Source organism: Neoarius graeffei, chromosome 20 (genome assembly GCF_027579695.1).
Source record: "Neoarius graeffei isolate fNeoGra1 chromosome 20, fNeoGra1.pri, whole genome shotgun sequence".
Classification (NCBI taxonomy): domain Eukaryota; kingdom Metazoa; phylum Chordata; class Actinopteri; order Siluriformes; family Ariidae; genus Neoarius; species Neoarius graeffei.
The window spans coordinates 66425162-66440884 of NC_083588.1; the positions used below are offsets into that span (position 1 = coordinate 66425162).

Consider the following 15723-nt stretch of genomic DNA (forward strand, 5'->3'; position numbering starts at 1 on the left):
GACATCACGTGACGTCCACCCACTTTCGCTAACTCCACCCAATGTGTCCACCCACTTCCAGCCAGCACGGTTCACCGCGGTTGTAGTCGAAATGCAACGCCAACAGCCCCGCTCAGCTCGACTCAGCACCGCACGGCTCAGCCCGACTCAGCCGCGTTTGTAGTGGAAAAGCGGCATTGGATCGAGTCGGATTTTATTCCGCTTCGGAAAAGGGTTTCTGTTCAACGTTTTTGTTCTCCTAGTGTCGAAATCCCGACAGTGTCTGACCATCCTGAACACAACGCTGGGTAAAAGCTGCTATTTTCACTCAGCTACCACCACATGGAGATATTTATTTTAACTCCTCGCTGCTGAGTTCATCTCATCTCATTATCTGTAGCCGCTTTATCCTGTTCTACAGGGTTGCAGGCGAGCTGGATCCTATCCCAGCTGACTACGGGCGAAAGGCGGGGTTCACCCTGGACAAGTCGCCAGGTCATCACAGGGCTGACACATAGACACAGACAACCATTCACACTCACATTCACACCTACGCTCAATTTAGAGTCACCAGTTAACCTAACCTGCATGTCTTTGGACTGTGGGGGAAACCGGAGCACCCGGAGGAAACCCACGCAGACACGGGGAGAACATGCAAACTCCGCACAGAAAGGCCCTCGCCAGCCACGGGGCTCGAACCCAGGACCTTCTTGCTGTGAGGCGACAGCACTAACCACTACACCACCGTGCCGCCCCCGCTGCTGAGTTTTATTTTAAAATGATCATTCACACGGTCGGAAGACACTGGAGTTCCTCCTCTCGATATTCTACATTGATCACTAATTACTCGCGTCATCTGCAGGGGCATAGTTGGGGGGGGGGTGTCCTGGGGTGCCCATGATCCCCCCCCTCCTTGTCGGACCATACATTTTTTCAATAGCTGCAGAAGAATATTAGAAAAGCGCCCACTAATTTTTCAAACTTTTTTTTTTTAAACTAGATTGTCACCTCAGCCTCATTAGAGTTTCTATAACCTTGTATGGACTTCCTGTGGTTTGGGCACGAAAACCCAGCTCTGCGCAAGCACAACACGATCGCACTAGAAAGCAGGGCCAGGCTGCCAGTGGAGCTGCAGGCTTTTTAGTTGCAAATTACGAGTATTTCCTTGTGTTAATGATTCGCCATCTCAAAACAAGCAAAACTTTCCTCCTTTCATCGTGAAGAGAGGTAAGCAATTTTTTTCCATCAAAGTTGCATTTTGTGGCTTCGAAGCTAAGTTTTAGTGCCACTTCTAGAACACAGCATCAAGAAAACGTGGAAGAAACAGCAATAATGGAAGAGCCGGTTTCTACGACCTAAAACCAGCAATGGTAATTTATTTTTTGTTCCATATTTTTTATAGTTCTATTCTTTTTAAGAATAATCAAACTAAGTCAATTTTTTATGATAAAACACTCAAAACAAGATGCATCATCGCCTTCGACAGACCAAGAAACACCGGCCCAAGCAGCAGTTGCCGGTGAGTGAGCTTGGTTTGCTTATGCTATGGTCGCTGTTGTTTGGTTTGATAGAATTATCCCAAAACATTAGTACGGTCAGGAAGCTCAACCGCTCTTTTTGGCCGATGTAGGCGTTCTTGATTTGCCAAATGAAATAATCTTGAAGATTCTGAAGCACCTAGCGCTCTCGGCAGTGTTCCATAGCTTGTCGGGTATCTGCAAAAGGCTGCTGCAGCTAAACATTTTGGCCGATGAGCAGTAAGACAACAAGAATAGAGAGATCTGTATCGGCTGACTCGGGTAAGATGTCAAGCCGCAATCCATACACTGCCGGATAAAGCCGATTTGGCCTAATCATTGTCCGACATCTCAACAGCTCGCAACAGGAGATGAAAGAATGATGCAAAGGCTGCGTTATTTTCTCAAATGTATTCAATATATTTTTTCATTTACAAACCTGTGGGTGTGTACTCAGGCTGACAGTCCGTGTGTGTGGACCCCCCCCGAAAAATCCTAGCTATGCCCCTGATTTGGTCGTTAGCGTGACAGCGTATCGGGTCTTTCTGATCAGAGTGTTCTCATCATTACCAGGGAATGAGTATAGTGTCGGACTGATCCCCAGGATCACTACTCTACATCTACATCTCTACACTTTTACACACACTCACGGGTTTGAACATTTCCAGTCCCCTGCTCTTTGCTGGCCTCCACTGTTACCAGGGAAACCACCATCACTTCCTCTTCCTTCTCCTCCAAACCCAGCTCTTCCCATTGGACCTGAACGCAGATTCAGGAGCACAGTGTTTGCTGTCCGGAGGAGCGTACACACTGTTCAGGATAAATGATGGACCTTTGATGAACAGGATGTGAGGAGTGTTGTTATATTTGCACTGCTACAGCACACTGAACAGCACGTGATGATTCTGAGGATTTCTTTAAAACAGAACTATGATGGGGGGCGGCAGGGTGGTGTAGTGGTTAGCGCTGTCGCCTCACAGCAAGAAGGTCCGGGTTCGAGCCCCGGGGCCGGCGAGGGCCTTTCTGTGCGGAGTTTGCATGTTCTCCCCGTGTCCGTGTGGGTTTCCTCCGGGTGCTCCGGTTTCCCCCACAGTCCAAAGACATGCAGGTTAGGTTAACTGGTGACTCTAAATTGAGCGTAGGTGTGAATGTGAGTGTGAATGGTTGTCTGTGTCTATGTGTCAGCCCTGTGATGACCTGGCGACTTGTCCAGGGTGAACCCCGCCTTTCGCCCGTAGTCAGCTGGGATAGGCTCCAGCTCGCCTGCGACCCTGTAGAAGGATAAAGCGGCTACAGATAATGAGATGATGAGAACTATGATGGAACGCTCACCTCCTCGGCCACGCCCTCCTCTCATACTGCCTCCTCCTCCTCCTCCTCGCCCAAAGTCCATCCGGCGAGTCGTAAACGACACCTTAATGGGGCTGCCGTTAAAATCCTTCCCTGTTAACATCCACAAGAGAAAGAACCCAGGAGAGTTCCCATGAGTCAACGGCACTGAATTCACTCCCTGTGGATCACACAGAACACCGTGTGCCATGTGGTCCGATTTCTCATGGGACATCTCTGAACTCTCCTTACGCACAAGAACACTCGTTCTCAAAATCTGAGCTTAAAAACAATCAACACTAATATTTCTTTCATAAATAACCATCATGCACTGTAAGGCAGGAGTTCATAAAGGTTTTGTTGTCAGGAAATATTGATTTCATGAATGTTTATTTCTTTAAATAATATTTTGCTGATTTATTCGAGCCAGAGAGCTTCCTATTCCAGAACTTTCCACCGACAAACACATAATGCCTCCACTCAGAGTGGGACGATATCACAAACAGAACACATCACGATATTATACGATGATACACCATACACATTATCACAATCTACAAGTTTACTGCCTGAAATTATCTTCGAAAATATTTATAGAATAAATACATATAGTACAACACTGAAAGGAGAAAACATTCATCCTTACATTTTATAATGCGTCAAAGACAAAATTTTACAAGTCAGGTGCTCCAAGAGTTAATTATTTAAAAAACAAAAACTATCAAATATTGTTTCAAAAAGGATGTAAAAGAAAATCTCAGAATGTCCTTAATATCTCAGAAAAGCGTACCGAGCCATCACTGATCATGATATCGATATTATTTCATCGCTCATTAAAAATAAACTGTTACTGCAGCTCACACTCTCTCCAGCAGGGGGCGATGGTGTATCCACAGTGTTTCCGGGTGACTGTGGAAGGAGCTGGATGAAAGGTCAGGTCCCCTGGAGTGTGAAGGTGAAACCAGGTAAAGATGAAAAGTAAAGTGTTGCCAGTGGTCACTTTAAGCCACAATTCTGTTTGAATGTTTAGATGATTTTGCACTTCATGGTCCTGTTTCAGGAGAATCTGAAAAATCCCACAGTTTGAACCTACAGCGCATGAAGTAGGGTGGAGAAAATCTGATTTCACTGCCTGTAAAGGGTGCCTGTTTAGGGAGTAGGATGGGAAAGATGGCGATTTACACTCACCGGCCACTTTATTAGGAACACCCCTACATCCCCCTGCTGTTTCCTGCAGTTCTGCAAAGCAAGCCAAGTTTATTTCTATAGCGCATTTCATACCCAGTGGCAGTTCAGTGTGCTTTACAGAGGAAAAGGCAAAACAGTAAACAATAGAAAATAAAATTATATAAAATAAAGGGGGAAGAAGAGAGAAAAAAAATAAGAATTAAACAATAGTAGAAATAAAATGAAGTAAAAGTTCAGTAAAAAACAGCAGAATAAAATAGAATAAAAGTTAAAGTTTAAAACATGTAAAGATGATATTTATCAGTTAGCAGAAAGCATCTGAGAACAGCTTGGTCTTTAGTCTAGATTTGAAGCTGCCAACAGCAGGAGCATTTTTGATGTCCTCTGGGAGTTGGTTCCATAGCTGTACTGCATAGTAGCTAAAAGCTGCTTCACCACACTTTGTTTTAACAACAGGTTTTAACAGTAAATTTTTCTGCTGCGATCTGGTAGATCTGATTGGGTTAGGCCGCTGCAACATATCAGAGAGGGAATTGGGCCCTGGACCATTTAGAGATTTGTACACCAGCAGCAATGCTTTAAAGTCAATTCTGTAGCTTACTGGAAGCCAGTGAAGGGACCTTAGAATTGGAGTAATGTGCTCTGTTCTTTTTGTTCGTGTGAGAACCCTCGCCGCTGCATTTTGAACCAGATGAAGTCGTTTGATGGTCTTTTTTGGCAGGCCTGTGAAAAGGCCATTGCAGTAATCAACCCTACTAGAGATGAAGGCATGTATCAGTTTTTCCAGATCATGTTTTGACATAAGTCCTCTTAGTTTGGAAATGTTTTTTAGGTGATAAAATGCCGATTTAGTGATTGCTTTCATGTGACTGTCAAAGTTTAGCTCGCTGTCAATGAAAACACCAAGATTTTTAACCATTTCTTTTGTTTTAATCCCCTTTGTGTCAAGAATAGTGGTAATCCTGAGTCTTTCATCTTTTTCCCCAAATAGAATTACTTCTGTTTTATCTGTGTTCAGCTGAAGAAAATTTTGTGACATCCAGTTGTTGATTTGGTCGATACACTGGTAGAGACATTCAAGGGGGGCGTAATCATTAGGTGATAGAGCAAAATAAATCAGCCGATCCCTCGACAGCAGCACGATGCATCAAATCCCACAGATACAAATCAGGAGCTTCAGTTAATGTTCACAATGTTCAAACATCAGAACGGGAAACACTGTGATCTCACAGCGTGACTTTCTCTCACTGTGGTCTGGGTGTTGGTTTGATCCAGATGGGCTGGTTTGAGTATTTCAGAAGCTGCTGATCTCCTGGGGTTTTCACACACAACAGTCTCTAGAGTTTACACAGAATGGCGCAGAAAACAAAAAACACTGAGTGACTGAGCGACAGTTCTGTGGGTGGAAACAAACGCCTTGTTGATCAGAGAGGGTCAGAGGGAAATGGACAGATTGGCTCGATTTTTTGCCAGGAAGGATATAGTAACTCATATAATCACTCTTTACAACCGTGGTGAGCAGAAAAGCATCTCAGCATGAAACAGCAGAAGAACACATTGGGTTCCACTCCTGCAGACAAGAACAGGGATCTTAGAACCAGCAACATGTTCCTATTAAAGTGGCCGGGGAGTGTATTTCACTGTAAATTATCCGGGTCAGCTCCAGTGTTGGAAAAACTCTAAGGTGTGTGTTTTTGTGGTTTCAGGTGGGTAGGAATCATGAGGTAATTTGTAATGTTGATGAAGCAGAGTGAGATGATAATTGAGGAGGCTGACTTTTTAAAAAATAATCCGAGTTTGTTTACGGGGCATTTACAGTTAAACAACAAAAACCCTGCAGCGTACAAACACAAAGCCAGTGAATAAAAACCCACCATCAAACCATTCAATGGCGGCTTTAGCAGACGGAGGATCAGAAGGACACCGTGGCCTCGCCTTTCAGCTTCCCCGTCTCTCTGTTCGTGTACAGGTTTATCATGGCCAAGCCTGTCTTCTTATTCACCTGGGAGGGAGAGAGGGAGGGAGAGAGGGAGAGAGGGAGGGAGGGAGGGAAGAGTCTCACAAAGTGCTGATGTGAAACTATAACAGTAAGCAGTGATTGGTGGGGCCCAAGCACAAAAGGTGCAGCGATATCTAAGTGATGAACCAGTATTAGCGTGTCAGTGTGACCACGCCCCATCACCAAACACACATTATCACTGTGGGCCACACTGCAGGATGTCCTGTGGAATTATCAAGTTTATCAAATCAAGTTTATTTGTATAGCGCTTTTAACAATAAACATTGTCGCAAAGCAGCTTTACAGAATTTGAACGACTTAAAACATGAGCTAATTTTATCCCTAATCTATCCCCAATGAGCAAGCCTGTGGCGACGGTGGCAAGGAAAAACTCCTTCAGACGACATGAGGAAGAAACCTCGAGAGGAACCAGACTCAAAAGGGAACCCATCCTCATTTGGGCAACAACAGACAGCCTGACTATAATATTAACAGTTTTAACAGGTATAACCCTCAACTGTCCTCATGGGGGCGTCCTTCACAGGAGCGGTGCGATAAAACTCCGACCAGACACAGGGCACCAGGATGGATCAAGCAGGTCCGAGGGGCAGAAGAGGCCAGCATCTCAATCCCAGGATCAACATGTAACTCAGAGGGACAGATGGGGGGGGGGGGGGGGGGGGGGGGAGAGAAAGAAAACACGTTGTTAGGTATGCCCTAAAAATGACAAGTATTAAATCTGTGTGGTAGGCTCGCAGAGACGAGAGTCTTTACATCAGGCATAACACACAACAATGGCATGTTAATATGGTAAAATATATCATGACCTGCTGTGGCTGGATGCTTGATTGGGTGATGGGAGCACACTCCTCAGCAATGATGAGATGCAGATGGGACCCTTAGGCCTGGCCAAGACAATTCAGTTACATTTCACCGGGTCTGGGACATGCGACAGAATGTCTGACGGCCGATTCCCTGCAGGCTACGATAGCCAGTTGAGGTCCCCACCGTCTCCACCAAAAGATTTCCTGTTGACTCCATGTAACTCAGAGGGACAGATTTAATTATGATACACTTCCTGTCTGATCATCATGTCAACTGATCACTGCACCAAGACGGTGATTTAAAAGAACAAACCCCTTCACAAGGGTGTCAATCGTCACTATTTCTGATGTTCATGTCATGTTTTGTGAGTTTTTGAACAATAAAAAGAATAAACAGGCCACAAACAGGACAAGACCTCAACCTTTTATATCATCACCACGTTATCGTTTCCATAGTAACGGCTCATTGACAGGGATGTGTACAGCAGGTGCCCCACTAATAAAACAGACTTAAAAAGGTTTTCTGACGTCTTCAGGACAGATTTATTCTTCCTTGAAGTTTCTCAGTAACATGTAATAAGCTTTGTGGGGGGGTTATTATTAATTTCAAGACAGAATAAAGACAGACTGGTGAGAGAACAACCGTTTATAGCTGCTATAATGTAAGTGATGACAGGAACGAACTCGTTTCAGTGAAGCTCCACAATATTAAATGTAACTACAAATGGATAAAAAGGACCATGTGCCATGCTTATTGAATACTGGGCAAACTGGTGTGGTATAAAAGGAATAAACCCGGGGCTGGGTATCGGCACTGGCACAGACGCCCGATTCGAGTCGATTCTGATTCACAAGCGAACGATTCGGTTCAGTCCAATGAAATACTTTACAGCAGGTTTCCATATTTAGATTAGATTAGATTAGATTAGATTAGATAAAACTTTATTGATCCCTTTGGGCGGGTTCCCTCAGGGAAATTACGATTCCAGCAGCATCATTACAGATAAACAGAGAATAGAAATAGAGAAAAACTTCTAGATAAATTAAATTAAGTATTTATATATACAAATATAAAAAAAGAATAAGATATGGGGAAAAAAAAGTCCAGCAGGAGAGGTATTGCACATTATATTGCACATTGTCCAGTACTGCTTTTTGTCAGGCTAGGCTATTTGGAGAGAGGTTCGAAAAGCTGGGACACAAATTCACAACAGATTGTGGAAGCCACTGAAGAAAAGGCCAACGTGAACCTCAAAACCTGTTTACCCACAAAAATTAATATCAGCGTAAAAGATGGATCTGTAAATCTTACAGCTCAATATCAAAGATTAACTGAAAAAACAATATTTTTGCACAACTGTAAATAAACCACTTGGGGACATGCTGGTGGAAGAAATTAATCAGCATCAGGGTGGAAACAGTAGCACTGCTTCATCACGCCACCCCATCCCAGACCCTGCACGAAGATGGTGGTGTTGTCGGAGTTTTCCTGCTCCTGCACTGCAAAAAAGAAAATCAATCAAGTCTCCATGTGTGATAAATAATTTAAGTGATGGTGTGTTTATGAGCCTGAAGACGTTCACTTACTGCTGGAGCCACTGGGTCTGTGATCACGAGGTCCTTTGGGGTAAAACAGTAACCATTAGTGCTGATGACAATCAAACACACACACACACGGATGATATGAACACTATTTGCGAAAAAAAATGATGCGCTCACACACACATTCAGAACCACAATGTTACATGAGATCACATGCAGGTTTAAAGGTTCTGCACATCTGAAAATGAGAAATCTTCTAAAATAATAAAAAAAACCCGACTATTTTGTTCTTTTTGTCCCCTCCAGAACTGTGACTCGTAAGCGTTTCTTGTACCTGAACATCTGAGGTTTCTGTTTGGTCAGCACCATGAGCATCACTGATGTTTCCCAACCAACCATCTGTCTCCATTTACATCATGAACCTCAAACTTCTACCATCATACCAGACACAAAGGGTTCCCTTTTTTCTCTCCTCACTTTTCATATAAACCCAGTTCTTACATCACCACTGGTGTCAGTCTGAGCATCTCTGCTGATATGTGCGTGTCCTTGTTTTCACGAGAACATGAAGTGCGTCACTGTACATCTCTGGCACAGCGTCCTCATCGTCAGGGGACGCTCCACAGTGCCACGTTTAACCATCACCCAACTCTCATTTCATTTACCGTCAGAAATAAGCTTCATCCTCCATCATGGTACCAGGAAACCATGGGAGGTAGGACCCTGTTTGACACAGCACACCCAGGATCCTTGCTGTTTTGCATCATCAATAACCACAAGAGTAAAACCCCACAGAGATTGTGACTGTTATTGTGAGACTCAAGACTCACACCATCCAAAAAACACTCATGTTTAAGCAGAGGACTGAGGATTGGTCCGAGATCGAACAGAAACAGGGTTTTCTTGCAGTGTACCAGCTCTCCGAGAGAAACGCTGGGGTAATACCGTGCTTCTTTTTCCATATTCACACACTTGTATTTTGATTATTCAAGAATGATGGTGGATAAAGTTCAGAATACAGACTGTCCACCAAATAAACCCACGTATGAGTTCATCTCAAACAATTAGAATATCATGAGAGTTCAATATTTTCCATCAGTTGTTTAAGAAAGTGAAAATTTTATATATTCTAGACTTATTACACAAAAACTAAAATATTTCAAGCATTTTTTCCAGTTTAATTTTGATAATTATGGTTTACAGCACAAAAAAACATTTTTTTAAATTTATAAGCGGTAGCCACATGGATCCATAGGGTACCTATTTTTTTTAAGGATACCTTCCTTCATATTCATCATAACTGCTACTGGGTGAGGTTTGTTTTGCCTGGCAACACTTGTTCGTTTTGAGTTTGAGTAAAACAGCATAAATCCCGTGTATCTCTTGGTCTAGTTCAGTCCACGCAAGCACAATCATGGGGAAGACTGCTGACTCAACAGTTGTCCAGAAAACGATCATCGACCCCCTCCACAAGGAGGGTAAGCCACAGAAGGTCACTGCTGAAAATGCTGGCTGGAAAAGGTGCACAAGCAACAGGGCTGAGTGCAGCCTTGAGAGGATCATCAAGAAAAGTTGATTTAAGAACTTGAGAGAGCTTCACAAGGAGTGGACTGAGGCTGGTGTCAGTGCATCAAGAGCCACCATGCACAGACATCTTCAAGAAAGGGGGTACAACTGTCACATTCCTAATATCAAGCCCCTCCTGAACCAGAGACAACGTCAGAAGTGTCTTATCTGGGCTAAGGAGAGAAAGAACTGGACTGTTGCTCAGTGGTCCAAAGTCCTCTTTTCAGATGAAAGTAAATTTTGAATTTCATTTGGAAATCAAGGTTCTAGAGTCTAGAGGAAAAGTGGAGAGGCTCAGAATCCAAGGGGTTTGAAGTTTCTGCAGTCTGTGATGATTTGGGGTGCCGTGTCATCTGCTGGTGTTGGTCCACAAGGTTTTATCAAGTCCAAAGTCAACGCAGCGTCTACCAGGAGATTTTAGAGCACTTCATGCTTCCATCTGCTGACAAGCTTTGTGAAGATGCCGATTTCCTTTTCCAGCAGGACTTAGCACCTACCCACAGTGCCAAAACTACTACCAAACGGTTTATGGACCCTGATATTACTGTGCTTGATTGGCCAGCCAACTCACCTGACCTTGTTCGTTCGTGTAATTTCCTTGGGAATTACACTGAGAGGTCAGCATTCTCCAGCCAGCTGACTGTGTCCACATCCAGTTTGATGAGACCGTCAGGCCCATGGGGTGGCCTGAAGACTGGGCACTCCTTAAGGATGTGGGGGATTGTCTGCGTGCGACTGCACTGGCAGGTGTCATCTTCACTAGCTATCGAGCTGAGAACCTCTACATGGTGATCCCTAGTAACGACCTCGGTCGGCTAATCTCAGCAACTCAATTTCCAGAAGGAAGCAATTTTGATCATCTGACCTGAACCCCAGAGAGAAGCTATGGGCTACTGTCAAGAGAAAGATGAGAAACACCTGACCCAAAAATACAGACGAGCTGAAGGCCACTCTCACAGCAACCCGGGCTTCAATAACATCTCAGCAGTGCCACAGGCTGATGGCCTCCATGCCACGCCCCATTGATGCAGTAATTCGTGATAAAGGAGCCCCAACCAAGTATTGAATGTAAAAGAACAGGCTTTTCAGAAGTGGGACATTTCTGTATTGTAAATCCTTTTTTTAAATTTATCTTAGAAATATTTTAATAAACTGCATCATAAACTGCATTTCTGATTTTCATGAGCTATAAGCTCATCTCATCTCATCTCATCTCATTATCTGTAGCCGCTTTATCCTGTTCTACAGGGTCGCAGGCGAGCTGGATCCTATCCCAGCTGACTACGGGCGAAAGGCGGGGTTCACCCTGGACAAGTCGCCAGGTCATCACAGGGCTGACACATAGACACAGACAACCATTCACACTCACATTCACACCTACGCTCAATTTAGAGTCACCAGTTAACCTAACCTGCATGTCTTTGGACTGTGGGGGAAACCGGAGCACCCGGAGGAAACCCACGCGGACACGGGGAGAACATGCAAACTCCACACAGAAAGGCCCTCGCCGGCCACGGGGCTCGAACCCGGACCTTCTTGCTGTGAGGCGACAGCGCTAACCACTACACCACCGTGCCGCCGAGCTATAAGCTATAATCATCAAAATTAAAACAAAAACTGTCTTGAAATATTTCACTTATGTTATTAAGATAGAATATATTCAAGTTTAGCTTTTTGAATTAAATTATGAAAAAAACTTTCCTGATGTTTGTTTGAGGTGCAAAAACATTTATAAAAAAAAAAAGATTTAATTAACCCGAGAGTGTTTTGTTCACGTTGTCTACTCTCTTTACACACATCATCCAACTCCTGAATGAATCCAATTCCAAAGATCCACTAATTTAAAATCCTTTCACTTCACACGCCCCAGTTTCTGATCAACGCAAAACGAGAAATCGAAACATTTCGAGTCACTGATGGAACGTGGTTCAATATTCCGGACGCTTTCTCTTCCGAAGCGTTTAGTGAGAAAGTGATTTGACTCTGAATCGACTCGCTGCAGGAAGTGAATCAGAGGTGGTGTGTGTTTTGGAGCCCAAGGACTGAGCTGTAGAAGTGTCAGGGGTTCCAGAGACTCTGGATGCAGCGCACACAATGTTATAAACTAGTTATTTAGATCATTATCCAATCGTTTATTTATCACTGCCTTTGTGTTCTCTGTGATCAGGTGGTTTTTTTGTGATTACACGCTTGGTAAAAGTTTGTTCACCTCGTTTCTTCTCCGTATTTCTGTCTCATGAGTGAAATGAGTTTTATGATGATGTTCTCAGCGCCACACACTTTTCGCTTAGTGCAGTGTGAAAGCAAACAATTTCACAAGATACATCCTCACACAACCACGCCTCAAAGCGTGCTTCAGAACACATCCATTCTGTAAAACCCTTCGTAGGGTGTCCTTTTGTCATTTCTGAACCAAACACAAATGACGTGAACCTGAAGGGAAACTCCATGAAGTTCCTAAGAGTTTGTCACTTACCACCAAACTTACTGAATCCTCCACGATCACCCGTTCTGATGGAAAGGGAAAGAGAAGCGAGAAGATGGATGAGGGCAGGGCCCCGTTTCACTCCATCACCCCATATTTAAAAAAAATAAATAAAAATAATAATAATTTAAACCCTTCTAGGACATGTTTAACCCTGCTGTTTCCTCAGGGCGACCTTTCTGTTCACCCATCACACTGCCCATGGGGTTTCTGTGTGTTTGGATTTTATTTCCTCTCATTATTTTATTAACTTGTTGTCTTTCTGTGACAATACACCCAAATTTCACCTTAAACCTCACCATTTTTTCACCAGTGGTCAACATGTGCTAACGAGAACTTTTTTTCCTTAACTGTTCATGTGTATTTCTCTCAAATCTTCTGTTAGCAGGTATAATGTTCACTTCAGGATTTGGAGTTTTCTTTCTTTTCGTTTTGTTTAAAAGCAGTTCAAAGACCAACTGATAACGTTCTCCCAGTCGTGCAGCTTTTTGTTGTTCTTGTTTATAAAGCCTTCTTATTCCTGTTTCTCTCCCATTGTTCAAAACGGAAAAAAAGGAGAACCTTGAACCAAAAGCCCAGGAAGGAGATTTATAGATTTTGTTTAAACATTTTCATCACACAGTCTCTTTCTTCCCCCTGATGGAAAGGATGAAGGACAGGAGTGATGTGGAGAGATCGGGTGAGCCACAAATGTCTTTCAACACGGCAATAATGAGTTTACTGATGAATTTTGTTGTTAAATAAACACTTTAAACAGGCCAATGATGCACACAAATACATTTAATCCATGTTACTTTACTGCTAATGCATCACACCCTATTATTGTAATTATCCATTCATCCATCATCCATAGCCGCTTTATCCTTCTACAGGGTCGCAGGCGAGCTGGATCCTATCCCAGCTGACTACGGGCGAAAGGCGGGGTTCACCCTGGACAAGTCGCCAGGTCATCACAGGGCTGACACATAGACACAGACAACCATTCACACTCACATTCACACCTACGCTCAATTTAGAGTCACCAGTTAACCTAACCTGCATGTCTTTGGACTGTGGGGGAAACCGGAGCACCCGGAGGAAACCCACGCGGACACGGGGAGAACATGCAAACTCCGCACAGAAAGGCCCTCGCCGGCCCCGGGGCTCGAACCCGGACCTTCTCGCTGTGAGGCGACAGTGCTAACCACTACACCACCGTGCCGCCCTGATTCACTTCTATGCCAATAAAAATAATAATAATAAGTGAGAATAAATCCTCCCTCAGCTGATTTGTTTCCATTGTACGGCTCGGCCCAGACAGACCAGCCCCGCCCTCTGTTTATACACCACCATTTCTTCTGTCATAACTGAATTAGTTTTATTTCTCTTAATTTATGGTTTGTTTTGGCTCACTTTATTTTTACATTTTGAATTAATGGCAATAAAATATTTGGTTTTCACTCAGTGTCCTGGATGGTGTTTTTAGTCCCTGATCTAGTGAACTAGCACAAGGATGAGTTTTTGATTGAGACTCTAAAGCTCTTCTAGAAGTCTCTCTGGATCAGGGCATCGGCTAAACGCTGCAAAGCTCCATGGTATATTCCAGACAGGAAAGTGCAGTAATCCATGCAGGTGATATCTGAAGATGATCTGAAGTCGATCAGGTTGAGCGGCACGGTGGTGTAGTGGTTAGCGCTGTCGCCTCACAGCAAGAAGGTTCTGGGTTTGAACCCAGCGGCCAGCGAGGGCCTTTCTGTGCGGAGTTTGCATGTTCTCCCCGTGGGTTTCCCCCACAGTCCAAAGACATGCAGGTTAGGTTAATATGGGACGGCCCCGGGCTGAGGTGCCCTTGAGTGCTGCACCGAACTCCCAACTGCTCCCTGTTAGCATGGCTGCCCACTGCTCTGTGTGTGTGTGTGTGTGTGTTCACTGCTTCAGATGGGTTAAATGCAGAGAGGAAATTCACAAGTGTGTGATGAATAAAGTTGTGCTTTCTTTTCTTTACACTGATTAGGCTTCTTATGTACAAATCTGCACACACTCAGGAGCACGCACAGGGTACGAATGTTTTTCAGAATAAATTTGTTCAGCTTGATAAATGAGCCCCATTATCCATCTATAAAAGTGTGTGTGTGTGTGTGTTAGACATAAATAAACGCGTGTTTGTAAAATATGAAGGTTATGAATGAGTTTTTTTCCCGGCTGTAAGAGAACTGATCATACGGATTATTTCTTGTCCATGTGAATTCAGGTGTCAGAAAATTAATCTGTTTACATTTTTCCTTTTCAATAAACTTCTGAAATGAGTAACTTTAACAGCTCCAGTGAGTAAATTACCAACAAACAAAGCAGCGGAGTCTGACGTCAGCCAGACGCCGTTATATTTCAGCAAATATGTCTCCTATCCATGAAACACAGTGGTGCTTAAAAACACAACGCAGTGCTAAACACTTATTTGAGGTAAATACACACGACACTGAAGTCATGATTTCATTCATTCTTTCAAAGTAAAAAAAATTATGCATTTTTTATTTATAAAAATAAAAGGTGATGATTTGTGTTATTACATAAATATCTGTTGATCTAATCATCTCTAATAGTGACTGACTCATCGAGCATGGCAGTGTAGGATGCTGATTGATGAATTAAATAGATCAGATCAGCTGTTTATCATCAAACATTGATTGTTGATTTGTTTCCAGTTTTAGCATTGCTGTTGCTTTCGGACTGAGAGATGTACAGCGTTCAGCGCGGCTCCAGACTGGGGGAGGGTGTAATTCACCGTGTCCATGCTGCAGGTCAGTGTGACCGCGTGGGTCCACTGGACACGGTCACGACCGACCCAACATCACCACCCCGAGACCCACACTGAGCACCACGAGGCCATGAGCTGCACGCTGACAGGCGTGGTCCAGCAGCTGGACGTCCGGCACCGTGGAGCGGATGAGGTCCGCGAAGCTCGACACTCTGGCGTACACGCCAGGTCTGTTCTTCTGAGCACATCCCAGTCCAAAACTCACAACGCCTGCCTGGATCCATGTATCGTTCCCGATGGAACAGACGAGGGGTCCGCCAGAGTCCCCCTGAGAGAGGAAACATCTTCAGTTTAACACAAGTTCAAAAGTGTCTCCACACCTGGAACAAAGTGGCCAAACTCTATCAGACTGCGTGATAACATTTCCTATTATATGATGAAGACCCTCAAATGATAAACCTTTGATTAAAGAACATGACAGAACATTCCCACCTTCTGCTTACATCAATCAGCGTGATCTGGAGATTCGCTCGTGAAAAAAATAATAATAAAAAAAATAG

The 15723-nt window shown here is 43.8% G+C and overlaps 1 protein-coding gene across 1 annotated transcript in view; it reads right to left on the reverse strand.

Annotated features, from left to right (window-relative positions):
- Positions 1-14905: 14905 nt before the first annotated feature.
- Positions 14906-15723, reverse strand: part of si:dkey-16l2.17 (serine protease 27) — a 36830-nt gene continuing 36012 nt past the window's right edge. Inside the window, exon 7 of the mRNA XM_060902309.1 lies at positions 14906-15491. Coding sequence (XP_060758292.1) covers positions 15240-15491 — 252 coding nt within the window. The 3' untranslated portion in view covers positions 14906-15239. The remainder of the gene's footprint in view (positions 15492-15723) is intronic.